This window comes from Mobula birostris, chromosome 10, assembly GCF_030028105.1.
Source record: "Mobula birostris isolate sMobBir1 chromosome 10, sMobBir1.hap1, whole genome shotgun sequence".
NCBI classification, from domain to species: Eukaryota; Metazoa; Chordata; class Chondrichthyes; order Myliobatiformes; family Myliobatidae; genus Mobula; species Mobula birostris.
In genome coordinates, this window is record NC_092379.1 from 126,341,334 (window position 1) to 126,356,813 (window position 15,480).

General features: G+C 41.6%; 1 protein-coding gene across 1 annotated transcript in view; it reads right to left on the reverse strand.

Annotated features, from left to right (window-relative positions):
- Window positions 1-15,480, reverse strand: part of eda (ectodysplasin A) — a 269,459-nt gene that overhangs the window by 26,136 nt on the left and 227,843 nt on the right. The window contains exons 5-6 of the mRNA XM_072270941.1: window positions 14,597-14,631; window positions 4,141-4,192 (exon numbers count right to left, since the gene is read on the reverse strand). Coding sequence (XP_072127042.1) covers window positions 4,141-4,192; window positions 14,597-14,631 — 87 coding nt within the window. The remainder of the gene's footprint in view (window positions 1-4,140; window positions 4,193-14,596; window positions 14,632-15,480) is intronic.

A 15,480-nucleotide genomic window follows, 5' to 3' on the forward strand; every position in this document is an offset into this window, starting at 1 on the left:
CTTTATCTCCCCGTGCTTGTCCTTGAGAATACCTCTCTCCACTCTTGCATTAGCCCTACTGGGAACTCAGTGCTGTACAGTAAGACTTTATGGTTCTAAACAGCAAGCTGATAGTTACCAGGATATATATATAGTTAAGGAGCTAAGGTGCCTAAGACTTTAGCCAAGTACTGTATATTATGTCTTTCCAGTTCCTGAATAGCACTTAATACTACTGAACAAATACAAAGCTAAATATCCTTATTTGTTTCCCAGCCACTTTCCTATTTTAACCAATATACAGTACTGTGCAAAAGTTTTATGCACCCTAGCTCTATGTATGTGCCTAAGACTTCTGCACGGTACTGTGTCTAAGAGTTTTTAAATGGCCCCAATGTTTCTGACTTTACCACCACACACTCACCACACTCTTCGCTCTCAGCTTTCTGCGTGTAACGTGCACTGATGGAAGTGTGATGTAATAATGTTGCCGTGAGCTTGGGAGGGTCATCAGGAGCAACAGTGAAGAGTGAAGATTCTTTCTGACTGATGAGATTTAAGAAAAGAGAAAGAAACAGTGGAATACCAGAGAAGTAGTAGGAAGTGTTAAGAGTTAAATCCAGTACCATTACCAGTTCAAGGCCACGTTCTTAGCCACTTGCTCTGCATGTTTTATACTTATGAGTGTGAAGGTAAGTACAGGTCCAATGCTATATTCAAGTTTGCTGAGTACACCACTGTTATTGGCTGAATCAAAGGTGGTGTGGTGATGAATCACCATATAGGAGAGATATTGAAAATCTGGTTGAGTGGTGTCACAACAACAACCTCTCATTCAATGTCAGCAAGACCAAACAGTTGATTATTGACTACAGGTGGAACAAATTGGAGGCCCATAATCCAGTCCTCATTAAGAGATCAGAGGTGGTGAAGGTCAGTAACTTCCAATTCCATTGTGTTATCATATCAAAGGATTTGGCCTGGGACCCGCATGTATGTGCCTTACAAAGAAGGCGCAGCAATGTCTCTACTTTCTTAGAAATTTGCAGATTTGGCATGTCATCTAACACTTTGGCAAACTTCTACAGGTGCACAGGGGAGAGTATCCTGCTAGGTTACATCACAGCCTGGTATGGAAACACCAATGCCCATGAATAGAAAAACCTACAAAAAGTAGTGGGTACAGCCCAGCCCATCACAGGAAAAACCTTCAACGCTATTGACACTTTATAAGGAGCGCTGCCACAAAAAAGCAGCATACATGGTCAAGGACCCCAACCATCTGGGCCATGCTCTCTTCTTGCTGCTGCCAGCAGGAAGGAGGTACAGGAGCCTTGGATCCCACACCACCGGGTTCAGGTACAATTATTACCCTTTAACCATCAGGCTACTGAACTCACGTTGATAACTTCACTCACCTAAACTCTGAATGGATTCTACAACCTAAGGACTCACTTTCAATGACTCTACAACTCATGTTCTCAGTTTTACTTGTTTATTTATTTATAATTTCATTTGTTTTCCTTTATTTGCACAGTCTTCTTTTGCACATTGGTTGTCTGTCAGTTTTGTTTGTGTGTATTGTATTACTACGTTCTGTAAATGCCTGCAAGAAAAGGAATCTTTGATGATAAATTTACTTTGAAGTAAAATTAAGAGTTAGATATGGAACATTTTGTAATGCTTTAAATGTCTTTACAGTAATTATTTCAATATTTCACTTGTTCCCTTTCTATAATGGAGAGGATGGCCAGTGTAACAGGAATACAATTCTTCCCACTTTCATTTATAACTAGCATCCCCAACATCTCACTCGCAACTGAGATTCCAATACAAGAATTTTACAAAAGCCACAGAGGTGGAGATTTATCGGTTTTTGTGAGATGAACAGAAGGATGTTGAAAGCCACTTTTGTAAGGGTGTAATAATTCATTGTCTCTGTCACTCAACATGGGTCACTGGAGAGTTACACACTGCTAACGGTGAATGGTATTAAAGTCTCCGGTTGTTTTGCAATAGAGAAAGAGTGAGATGCTTAGCTTGGATGCTTCTACTTTCATTCTCATTTTACACCACTTCTCTTGGTTAGCAGTAGGTGGATTATAATAGTCAATCACTGATGAGTTAGCTGGCTGATGCTTAATAAAAAAAAATCTACCCTTTATGCTTCTAATTTTTAAACATATAATTATCCACCACAGTAGCTTAGGAAGATTTACTTTTGACATGTAAAGATAACTGGAGATTTGCAAATCTTTGTAAAGTGGCCAGGAATTAAATGCTATTCAGTCTAATGCACTTGCTTTATATAGTTTCAAAGAGAATGCATTCCAGTTACTAAGCAGCCTTTACCAGCTTTTGACAGATCCTTCACCTTATGTCACCAAATGATACATCACAATGACAAGCAGTGCAAACACAATTCATGCAGTAACTAGAAATATTAATCCATGTTTATTTATTTAACCTGCTAAATGGATTAACTGTTGAATTGTCTACGAGCACCTTGCTTTTGAAGGTTTTCATTCAACCAACCATCTCAGACATCCCACCCTGCAAAAACTCATTTCAGGGAGGTAGCACCATCAATTTGCGGGAGACTTCCGGGAGAGGTGGGATGTCTGCAATAGAGTAGCTCCTTAGCAGCTGGCCAGCTAGTTTAAATAACGTTAGCTATGCTAATGAACGAATGACACCCGTTAAACTCACCTCAACACGTCTTTTACAGTCTTAACGCACCATGGGCAATAGAAAAGTCACTGTTGCAAACAGCGCAGCGAGCAACACTGTCATTATTTTGACCCCTATTAGGCAGGGGTACACTTTAGTGTAGTCTGGGGTGACGTACGTTTTATATATTTTTTGGAACACTCTGCCATGGTGCGCTCTCGCTTGCGCTCTATCTCTCTCACGTGGTCGCTCGCGCGCTCTCAAGCGCTCCCACTTGCTTTCTCTCTCGCTCGCTTGCACGCACGAGCTCTCTCTCGCGCGGTCTCTCTTGCTTTCTGTCGCTCACTCTCAAAAAAATTGATTTCTGTGATATTGTATATAATTTGCAGGCATCAGGGAGCACTATTAACATGCGGGAGACTCCTGGAACTTCCGGGAGAGGTGGAATGTCTGCGATCTTAATGTTGAAAATATTCCCAATGCACCTCAAAGAACCATAAGCTGACAGAAATAGATGCTGAGCCAAAGAAGGCAGTAGACTAAAGGTTTCTGCTGAAGAGGCAGGCTTGTAAGAGGGTCTTTCAGGAGGCTGGGAAGCTGACTTGGAGGAAGAATTAAGGGAGGGAGTGACAAACAAACAACAGAATAAGTTGGAAAGGGGGGATGGGAAGGGTCTCTGATCAACATTAATGCTGGTAGTGAATGATGTTGCCTGAATTAATTATCTCTTTTGCAAATTACAGCTAATCCCTCTGTTAAAAGGTCTAAAGTACAATAATTCTCTCAACTATTCACCTCTTCCTCCCTTCTGTCTCTCTCCTTCTCTCTCTCTGATTTAAAGATCACCGTTATAAACTCTTCCTCCAAATATACTTTTGGTCATCCTTCCAAATATCTTATCAATTTTTATGATCATTCCTCCATTAAGAACCTTACGATGTTCTCCATGTTAAATTTGTTATATAAAACTGAGCAGTCATGGAAATTGCTTCATAAAGAAACAATTTATGTATTGAAGAGAACACTTTATTTAATAGTTTTAGCTATTTCTGGATTTTGTCTTCATTCGGGATGTCTACGCTAATACTCCTGATAAAACCTACCAATCAACTACTATATAATACACTCAGGGAAAAGTTCCAGATACACTTCAGTGTGTGGCCCAATATAAGACACAGAGAAATGCAAGGGGATATCATAAGCACTATTTAGGGGCAACTAGACGAGATGGTACCATGGCAAAACGTTATTCAATAATGGTATTGCATGAACAAGATGTGCTGAAGGGGGTGTTTCTGTGCTGTACTTTTCTATGATTCTAATAATCTGATTTTCTCTTGCAATCTGCATTACACTGTGTAAATGACAGAATACAGAAAGATCATAGGTTGCTTTTGACAAAAGATGGTCAAAATGACAAAATGATACTTTGTTTCAGCTCACTGACTTCCAATGTTTTTAATACTATAATTTCATGAATTTAAATCTTACCTTGTTTAACTTGAATCACTGAGTCATGACCCTGGAGGTGGACAACTTCCATCTGCAAGTAATAATTACAATATTATGTTAGGGAAAAAAATGCTGTCATCTCAAACACAGCAACTTAAAAGCAGAAAGACTTGTAACAATGATAAATGGTTAAACAAACGCTGTAAATAGGAAGGTTAACTTCCCTTCTCAGGAAATGAAACTCACTTCACTCGAATCCATTTTCTTATCTACTTAATTTCTGTCTGTTTTCTGTTCATTTAATTCCTCTCTGACAACATATGATGCTAATCTTTCCTTTTAGGTGTTAATGAGCCACTGCACATTTGAGCATTGAATTTTCAAGTTTCCATCTTCAGCTTCGTTTGCAGTTTCCCTCTTTGTAAAACTAAGGCATTATTTATATTTTAACGTTGTATACAAGAGGAAGAAACCTGAAGCAATCTGATGCAATATCACATAACTCTATGTGGAATAGCATTAAGGTTGTTCTCAATTCCAACAACTTCACCTTTTCTATCTGTTGTTTGCCAAAATCAACAAGGGCAATTGAATGATATTTTTGTTATGAAACTGAAGCCAGGCAATAATGTTCAGATGTCAATCTAATTGCACGCGAAGCAGATAAGAATCAGCAATTAACCTACTTAAGGCTTAGATTCTTGTAAGGATACAAAAGGAAGACACCTGGCTCAGTAAGTATCTCTGTTTTTGTAAGAGAGCCTTTCCCAACCATTTTTATGCCATGGAGCCTTGCCATTAACTAAGGGGTCCATGAATCCCAGGTTGGGAACCCCTGTTGTAAGAGGTCACAAGGTCCTGCCACACATATAATACCCTCATCTTTGCACCTCTTCATTATTTCAAACTCCACAGGACACTAGAGGGAGTCAGCACTTTAAGCAGCAGGGAACCCCTGATATGACAATGCCTATTCCATCTATTTTTCCCACTGCCCGAATAAAGCATCCAGCATAACCAAAGGCCTCCCCCTCCCCCGCTGTTCTCTCTTCTAACCCTCTCCTATTGGGCAGAAGATACACAAATCTGAAAGCACCTACCACTAGGCTCAGGGACAACTTCCGTCCCGCTGTTATCAGACTCTTAAATGCACCTATTGCATGAGAAGGTGGACTCTTGCATCACAATCTACTTGTTATTATCTTGCACTTTACCATTTACCTGCACTGCACTTCCTCTGCAGCTTTTACACTTTTTTTCTGCATTATTATTGCCGTATCTTTTTCTACCTGTGTTATCATGTTAATCTATATGAACAATATGGAAGACAAGCTTTTCACTATATCTTCGCACATGTGACAATAATAAACCAATTCTAGTTTCAATGAAAAGAGATTACTTTGGATTACTGTTGTTTTTTTTTTCCTTACCAAGCAGTATGTCCATTTCTGTGGCCAGTGAGACAATCTATTGCTATCATAGCATTATCATATTTGTCTAGTCTTTAGGGTGTGCCTCACTCTCACTGGAAAACAAGGTTTTTCAGTGCTTCCTCCTAGTCACTCCAACCCTCTACATCACTATACATCTATAAGATAGACCCATTAACTCAGGTTTCCCTTACATTTTCAGGTCTTATCATGAGAAGAGCAAAGTGGGAAAGACCTGATCAATTTGGACATCTAGATATAGAACAAGTCATTCCCTTCAAGCTTAACTCCGTGGCTACCAGTAGAATCTCCAAACTTCTCTCCTCATCTCATATGGAATACAATCAACAGACAGGAGCTTGCCAATCGCATTGGCTATCATTATGGAATCCAACATAAGCAATAAGATATTTTCACATCATGTCCGCAATTGGTGCACTTTTAGATCTCCAAAACCCTCTTCATAGCCTGCCATACTCCCGGCCAAGCTTATCTTCTGGCAGGAAATATTAGGTATCCAGCACAGCATCTTTCTTGTCTGCACTTACTCACAATGTCTAATGTTACGTTTGCCCACCAGATCATCTGGATTGTATTAATATTGTCTTCCAACATATACCTTTCATATTCAGTTTATGTGAGACAACCTGCCCAAGTGCTGTCTGTTAACATAGATTGGACTTGACACTTCAACAAGAGTTCAATCAGCTGGCTACTTTTTCAGGAAGAGTATTATTCCTCTGCAACATAATTATCCCTTTGCAGAGGCTGGTGCTTTTTGTTTTGTAATTCTTGCTGTTTGGTAGCCAACAATAACATGATTTGCATTTCACTGAATGCCTTGAGGAAGAGTGTGTTTGATTTACTTAAATAAATACTCAATGGCCACTTTATGAGGTATATCCTGTAACTAATGAAGGAGCCAGTGAGTTTATGCTTGTGGTCTTCCGCTCCTGTAGCCTATCCAATTCAAGGCTTGACATGTTGCGCATTCAGAGATGCTCTTCTGCACACCACTGTTGTAACACATGGTTATTTGAGTTACTGTTGTCTTGAAGCGGTCCGGCCATTCTCCTCTGGCCTCCCATTAACAAGGCATTTTCACCCACAGAACTGTTGCTCAGTGGAACTTTTTTGTTTTTTCCAATCGCTGGATTTTTTTTTTGTTTTTTCCTAAAGTGCTCTGCAATCAAAAATAGCTTCATTCTAAATGTTCTCACAATACTTTTACAATGTCAACAAAGCTCATTTTGGCTGGTCTGGTTGGAGCAGTTCAACTTCTAAGCAAACTGCCTGCTCTTCCACTAATTCCTCTCAGTTACATGGGCACGTTTTTTGGCTGGCGGACCATTATCTACCCTGTGGAGGTAGGATACTGGGGCTTTGTTGGCGCATCAACGACAAGGTTACTCTGTGATATGTCAGTGACTGGAGTGAGGCTCAGGAGGGCCGACAGAGAGTTGGCTGAAGAGGCAGAAAATGGCAGCTTTCAGCTGTGGCTGAGAAGGAAGGGCGGAAACTGGGGGACCAATTAACTCCATTGGAAGCTGCAGAAAGTGAAGAGAGATGTCACTGCCACTGTTCCATCACCAGGAGATGTACTAAGGTTAAGGGAGTGAAACATCAATGGGTGATGGTCGCAGACCGATGACCCTGCAGCTGACCTAAGAAAACTGTTGGAGGTGTGGCAGGCAGCAATGCCAAGCAGTAAACAATACCTCCCTGTAAATCTCATTGTGTATATAGTTGACGTGCATTCTATATTGAGTTTGAGTTTATAGCTAACCATAAATTATAAGTTGTATAGTTACAACATCTGTACTACTTGAGTAATATTGCAAATATATCGTTTGGTTAAACATTCTTTGTTGTTTACATAATTCATTACAGATTATACGAAGAAGTAAGTGAATGATATATGTCATTATGCCACCACATCATATGCATGCGCCTCACTAAAGTAAAAAGAAACTAAATGTACACGAGTTTCAACTTTTTCTTTCATTAGTTAATGGACTGAACAGCCTAATTCTGCTCCTATGTCTTATGTTTTGGAGTTACAAGAGATAACAATAATGACTTTTAAGTAAATTCCAATGTGAAACTGAGCTTTTGATGAGGGCTGTGGGAGTTACAATAACCCAGCAACTGAGCACGTATCACCAAGCTCAGAAAACTTTGATCCTGCTGTTATCAGACTGTTGAATGGACCTCCTGCTTGCTGAAGGATGAACTTCCAGTTTCCCAACCTATCTAACTATGCCTCTTTCATTTTATCTACCTATTCTGCATTCCGTTTTCCTATTCACTGCCTCGATGTACTCACATCTAGAAAGATCTGTCTGGATGGCACGCAAGCAAAAGCTTTTCATTGTAACTTAGCACACGTAACAATGATGAATTAATCATGTTGGTGCGTTCACCATATAGTCTTACATTTAAAGAATATATGTTTGGCTGTGGTAATGGAGAATTGGTTACATCAGACGCTCTCTTTGCTGGGTCAGTGGTGGAATGGGCCACCAGCTTCATGTTCCTTGGTGTCAAAATCTCACAGGATCTATCCTGGGCCCAACATACAATGATGCATGCCAATAGGAGCTTAAGGAGATTTGGTATGTCACCAAAGACTCTTAACAAATTTCTATAGATACACCGTGGAGAGCATTCTGTCCGGTTGCACAGGATTGAAATATGCCACAGAGGGCTGTAACTCTGCCAGCTCCTTCACAGTCACAAGTCTCCTCACCGTCGAGGACATCTTCAAAAGGCGATGCTTTACTTCCTGAAAAAACTAAAGAAATTTGGCCTGTCCCCTAAAACCCTCACTAATTCTTATAGATGCACCGTAGAAAGCATTCTTCTAGGGTGTATCACAACCTGGTATGGAAGTTGTCCTGTCCAAGACCGAAAGAAGCTGCAGAAGATCGTGAACACGGCACAGCACATCACACAAACCAATCTTCCGTCCTTGGACTCACTTTACATCGCACGCTGTCAGAGCAGTGCTGCCAGGATAATCAAGGACACGACTCACCCAGCCAACACACTTTTCATCCCTCTTCCCTCCAGAAGAAGGCTCAGGAGCTTGAAGACTCGTACGGCCAGATTTGGGAACAGCTTCTTTCCAACTGTGATAAGACTGCTGAATGGATCCTGACCCGGATCTCAGCCGTACCCTCCAAATATCTGGACCTGCCTCTTGGTTTTTTTGCACTACCTTACTTTCCCTTTTCTATTTTCTATTTATGATTTATAATTTAAAATTTTAATATTTACTAATCTTTTCTATTTTTAATATTTAATATTTGTAATCCAGGGAGCGGGAAGTGCAGAATCAAATATCGCTGTGATGATTGTATGTTCTAGTATCAATAGTTTGGCGACAATAAAGTATAAAGTAAAGAAGGGAGTATCCATCATTAAGGTCCCTCACCATTTTCTGACATGCCATCTTCTCTTTACTACCGTCACTAAGGAGGTACCAGAGCCTGAAGACCCACACAAAATGTTTTAGGAACATCTTCTCTTCTGCCATCAGATTTCTGAATGGTCCATGAATCCAAGGACACTACTTTAATATAACTTTCACACTATTTATTTACTTAGTTTTTTTGTAATTTATAGCAAGTTTTTATGTACCACTGCCACAGTACAACAGATTTTAAATCTGTGATAATAAACCTGATTTCTCACTCAGCTGAAAGAATTTGGCTACATCAGTGCAGTTTGATACTCAGAACATAGCAGAGGACAAAATTGCAATTAGCTTGGCGTATTTTATCTTTACACATCACCTGGCACAAGCATCCAGTGACCTCTAACCAGGCCTCAGCTGGCATCATTTTAGCACCTGTCTGCTTGAGATGATTAACAGTGGGTCACAAGACACACAGGTGACACCACTGTGACAGACCATGCTAATCCCCAGTGAGTTGAGCAACTGGACCATCTGTTCAATGTCAGCTAGAGCTGGTGACATGGCATCATTTCAGATATTAACAAGTAAACACTCAGTGGCCACGTTATGAGGTACACCTGCTTGTCAATGGAAGTATCTAATCAGCCAATCATGTGGCAGAAACTCAATCTCTAAAAGCATGTAGACATGGTCAAAGAGGTTGAGTTGTTGTTCAGACCGAACGCCAGAATGGGGAAGAAATCTGATGTAAGTGACTTTGACTGTGGATGAATGATTGTTGGTGACAGACAGGGTAGGTTGAATACCTCAGAAACTGCTAATCTGCTGGGATTTTTGCACACAACGGTGTCAAGAGTTTACAGCGAATGGAATAGGCCCTTCTGGACCAACAGCCCCCACTGCCCAGCAGCCCACTTATTTAACCCCAGCCTAATGGCAGGACACTTTACAACGACTAATTAACCTACCAACCAGGACAGCTTTGGACTATGGGAGGAAACCAGATCACCTAGAAAAAACCCATACTTTCACGGGGAAGATGTACAAACTCCTCACAGAAGATGTCGGAATTGAAGTCTGAACTTCAATGCTCTGAGCTGTAATAGCATCGTGCGAAAATGCCTTGTTAATAAGGAGAGGTCAGAGGAGAATGGACAGAGTGGCTCAAGCTGAGCAGAAGGCGGCATTAAGCCAAGTAACACAATTCAATAGTGGTGAGCAGACCACGCACACTTTATTAAGGTGGCCACTGGGTGTACTCTGACAGGGCTTTAATAGCACAGAAAGCTTTTCCGATCCTGTACAATGCTGATGCAACCAGTTAGAATGCTCTTCACGGTACATCTGTAGAAAATTGCTGAAGTCTTTGGTGACGTACCAAGTCACCTCAGACTCCTAATGAAATATACCTGCTTTCGTGCCTTCTTTGTAATTGCATCAATATGTTAAGCCCATAAAGATCTTCAGAGATACTGACACCCAGGAACTTGCAACTGCTCACCCTTTCCACTGCTGACCCCTTGATGAGAACTGATTCATGTTCCCTCAACTTCTCCTTTCTGAAGGCCACAGTCAATTCCTTGGTCTTACTGACGCTGAGAGCAAGGTTGGTGCTGTAACACCACTCAACCAGCTGATCTATCTCACTCCTGTACACCTCCTTGTCACCATCTGAACTTCTGCCAGCAATAGTTGTGTCATCAGCAGATACACAGATGGTGTTTGAGCTGGGTGTGGACAGAGCAGAGCAGTGGGCTAAGTATGCATCCTAGAAGAGCGGCAATGTTGATTGTCAGTGGGGAGGAAGGTTATTTGCTATATAAGGCAGTCAAGGATCCAGTTGTAGAGGGAGATACAGAGGCCCAGGCTTTGGAACCTGTTGACTAGAACTGTGGGTTTGATTGTGTTGAACACTGAGCTGTAATCAAAATACAGCAGCCTGATGTAAGTTTTGGTATTGTCCAGGTGATCGAAGGGCCAGTGGAGAGCCACTGAAAAAGTATCCACTCTAAACCTATTGTGGTGATAGGCAAATTACAGCAGGTCCAGGTCCTCACTTAGGCCATGACAGCCTCTCACAGCATTTCATCACAGTGGATGTGAGTGCAACCGGATGCTGGTCATTGAGGCAGCTCGCTCTGCTCTTCCTCAGTACTGGTATGATCATCGTCCTTTTGAAGCAGGTGAGGACCTCCGACTTCAATCCATCAGAGATTGAAGATGTCCTGGAACACTTGCGTCGGTTAGTTAGCACAGGTTTTCAGTGCCCTGCCAGATTTAATTCCTGTTGCTGTCTGTAAGGAGTTTGTACATTCTCCTCATGACCGTATGCATTTCCTTTGTACCAGTTAGTGGGTTAACTCTTCACTTGGGTGTAGTTGGGTGGCGTGGGCTCATTGGGCTGGAAGGGCCTGCTACCACTTTGCAACTCTAAACTAAAAAATGACACTTTTACAGCATATCAAAGCAGTGAATAAAACACTTAACAACTTCATTGAGCATCATCAAATATTTAGGCAGATGAACAGAAACTTGGTAGGACATTGGCTTTTAGCAGTGGTTTCATTGAGGAAGAAAAAGAAAAGACTGACAAATTTTTTTGGGATATTCTAGAGTTTACAAGCTGAAAACACAGCCATCAATGGTGAAGATATTAAATTTGAGAATTGTACAAAGATTGAGACATAGGAAAATGAGGGGTGACCTCTTAGAAGTTTATAAAATCGTGAGGGACATAGATAAGTTGGCGCGTGGCCAAGTGGTTAAGGCGTTCGTGTAGTGATTTGAGGTCGTTAGTTCGAGCCTTGGCTAAGGCAGCGTGTGGGTCCTTGAGCAAGGCACTTAACCACACATTGCTCTGCGACGACACCAGTGCCAAGCTGTGTGGGTCCTAACGCCCTTCTAACTGCTGGTCTTCCATACAACCTTGCACAGGCCTGCGCCCTGGAAACTTTCCAAGGTGCAAATCCATGGTCTCATGAGACTAACGGATGCCTTTATAGATAAGTTGGACAGTCATAGTCTTCCCCAGTGTTGTGTGTCACTACTAGAGGACACTGATATAAGGGGGAGAGATTTTAAAAAGGTCTGAGTTTTACACAGGGAATAGTGAGTACCTGGAATGACTGCCAGAGGAACTGGTTATATCAGGGCGTACAATTGAAACATTTGAGGTACCTGGATAGGTAGATGGAGGGGAGAGGCTTGGAGGGTTACAGGCCTGGATGCAAGCAACTGGAATTAGCAGGGAGAATGCTGTGGTCAGCATGAACCAATGGGACTGAAGAGCCTGTTTTCATGCTGTAGGAGTCTAAGTGTAGTTACCTTAGGATTGAGCATGGAAGAGTGAGACAGTGGAAGGATTTTAAAACAAGGACAAGAAGCTTAAGATGGAGGCATTGTTAGGTTGGGAGCAAACACAGGACAGTCAGCTTATACGTGATTGGTGGGTGGTCACAACTCGATGAAAGGTTGTTGAACGATGTAGAGTTTTAGATGAGAAATTAAACCCAGGCAGGGCACACACAGTGAGCGGCTGCACCCTTCTGGGAAGTGTTGCTGAAGAGAGAAAGAGGTACAAGTTCATATTTCCCAGAAAGTGGCAAAAGGATGACAAAGAAGTCATGTGGCATTCTTGCCTGCGTCAGCCGAGACACTGAGTGCAAGAATTGGGACATCAGGTTACAGTTGGACAAGAGATTGGTCAGCTACCCTTGGAGCACTGTGTGCAGTTCCAGTTTCCACACTCTAGGAAGAATGTGCTTGAAGGATGCAAGGAAGATTCACAGGATTTTGTCTGGATTGGATGGCTTGAGTTATTAGAAAAGATTGGGTGGTCTGGGGAGAAAAAGAGTCACAGAGATTTCAAAATAAAGGTGTATAAAATTATGAGTGGCGTAGATGGGGTAGCCAGATCCTTTTTCCCATGATCATCATCATCATTATGTTCCGTGCTGTATTACGTGGGCGATCTCATGACCATGATTGTCCTTGGCAACTCTTCTACAGCAGTGGTTTGTCATTGCTTTTTTTCCGGACAGTGCCTTTACATGATGGGTGACACCAGCCATTATCAATACTCTTCAGAGATTGTCTGCCTGGCGCCAGTGGTCGCATAACCAGGACTTGTGATGTGCATCAGCTGCTCATACGACAATCCACCACCTGCTCCCATGGCTTCATGTGACCCTGATCGGGTGGGGGGGGGGTGGTGCTAAGCCCAAGGGTGACCTACAGGTTAGCAGAGGGAAGGAGTGACTTCATCCGTACCTCCAACCAGCCACCTACTTCCCATGATAGAGTTGTCTAAAACTAGAGGGCACAGGTCTGATGTGAGAGGGTGGAGATTGAAAGGGGAGCTGAAGGTCGAGTTTTTAATCGCAAAGTACAGTTGGTTCCCAAACCGAGCTGCCAGAGGAGGTGGTGGAAGAAGGAACAATAACAACTTTTAAAAGGTATCTGAAGAGGTACTTGAATGAGCAGAGCATAGAGGGAGCTGGAACAATGTAGCCAAGAGGGAGTAGTTATAGAGAGGCATGGCAGTTGACATTGATACAGTAGGTGGAAGTAGTAGAGAGATACATTGTATCTCTCTATGACCTGAAGTTTATAGAGAACGATTAAGTGGCTTACCAGGAGTTCACTGAAATGAATCAATTCTGGCTGAGGAAGCTAGAGATATAGCAATCAAATATACTTAATGTCAAAGAAGTCCATGAGTTCCTTGGTATGTTGTTGGAACACAAAAGGCAAGCTCATGCAAAGCCATAGTGGGTATCCAAAGTGAAAATGTAAGACTAGGATTTAATACTCTGGAGGATAAACTCAAAATCATCTGCTAAAATATACTAAGTTTAAAACTCCAAAGTAAACTATTCAGCCAAATAGATACAAGAGTTCTAAGATCATCTGTCCAGCTTTTCCCCCTTAGAATTCAACCATCCATCCAATAACTGATGCTTTACTCCATTTTTCTTATTTTGTATGTCTTAAACTTCAAAAACATTTTACTTCAGCTGAGCTTTTCTCATACTTTCATAACTTTATAATTTAGGACATGAAAATAAACCATGATCCATACCAATTAGACCATAAGAATGTAAGGTATAGGAGTCAAATTAGGCCATTTGGCCCATTGAGTCTGCTCTACCATTTCCTCATGGCTGATCCATTTTTCTTCTCAGCTCTAATTTTCTGCCTTCTCCCCTTATCCCCTCATGTCCTGACTAAACAACCTCTGCCTTAAATATACTCAATGAGTTGGCCTCCACAGCCACCTGTGGCAATGAATTCCAAAGGTTCACTGCTCTCCAGCTAAAGAAATTTCTTCTCGTCTCCATTCTAAAAGGGTGCCCCTCTATTTGGAGGATGAAGACAGCATCCAGAGGCACAAGAGACCATAGATAGTGGACTCAGCAGCAAAAGGTAATGTCACTGCAGTTTGCTTGCAAAATATTGGCCACACTGGTCTTAAACTATCCCTCATTTGTTGCTGTGTTAAAATCACTCCACAAAGGTGAGCATCATGATTAGCTGAAGGGTATCTATAAGTTAATAGTAAATGCCTCCTTTGTCAATGATTCCCACATCCCCAACAATTGAATAGAATACACATGAGAAAAGTGTGCTAACAAAGTATACTTACTGCTGACCGACTGTCTGAAGCTTTGTCCAAAGTACCTGAAAAATACAGTCATATGGTAATACATAAAATTACTTCCATTTTCTTTTCTGAATTATTCCACGTGAATATTGCCATACTTTGTTTCCAACCTGGTTAAGTACGCATATCATTTCCAAAAGTAGAATTCAGCCCTGTCCACCCAGCTGTTTAAATTCAACAGGTTTAGCTGGTGTTCTGCCTTTCTGGATATTGGCCAGGACTTAGAATATGCAAATTAAGTTAGATGATGCCATTGATATGTGGTGCAATGTTTAATCCAGACTGAGCACAAACATCACTATGGGCTTTCACCAGATTATAGGATACTGAGCCTTTGGAAGAGGTTTGTAAAAATAACTTATACAAGATGAATTTCTTGTATTATTTTCCTTTCAAGACAACAATGAATGCAGGAGTTCTCTGTGTTCTCAATGTGATGTCTTTCTGTACCATAAAACACTGAACCTCAACACTGAGCACAAACTATGGACTCACTTTTAAGGACCCGACAACTCATGTTCTCAGCGTTATTTATCTATATATCCGTCAACAGGGGCACACTCGGCCTCTTGGGGTCCAAACAAAGGTGTAATCGTTTGTCCTTAGTGTCTTTTGTGCGATCGCAAGACACTGTTGGATATTACGAACATCAAGTGCTGCAGTTCTGTCCCGGTGGCGAGTTGCTTGATGGCATTGGAGTTAGACTTCTTGCGCACAGTGTCGCTGGCGGCTACAGCCACCCAGGGAGAAATGAACCAGAGGCAGTGCATGGTCCAACAAATGATGCAAATGTTTGTCTTGGACAATTTTCCTATGTTTTTTTGGCTATCATAACTGTATGTGCTGTGTGTGACTGTTGGTATTGT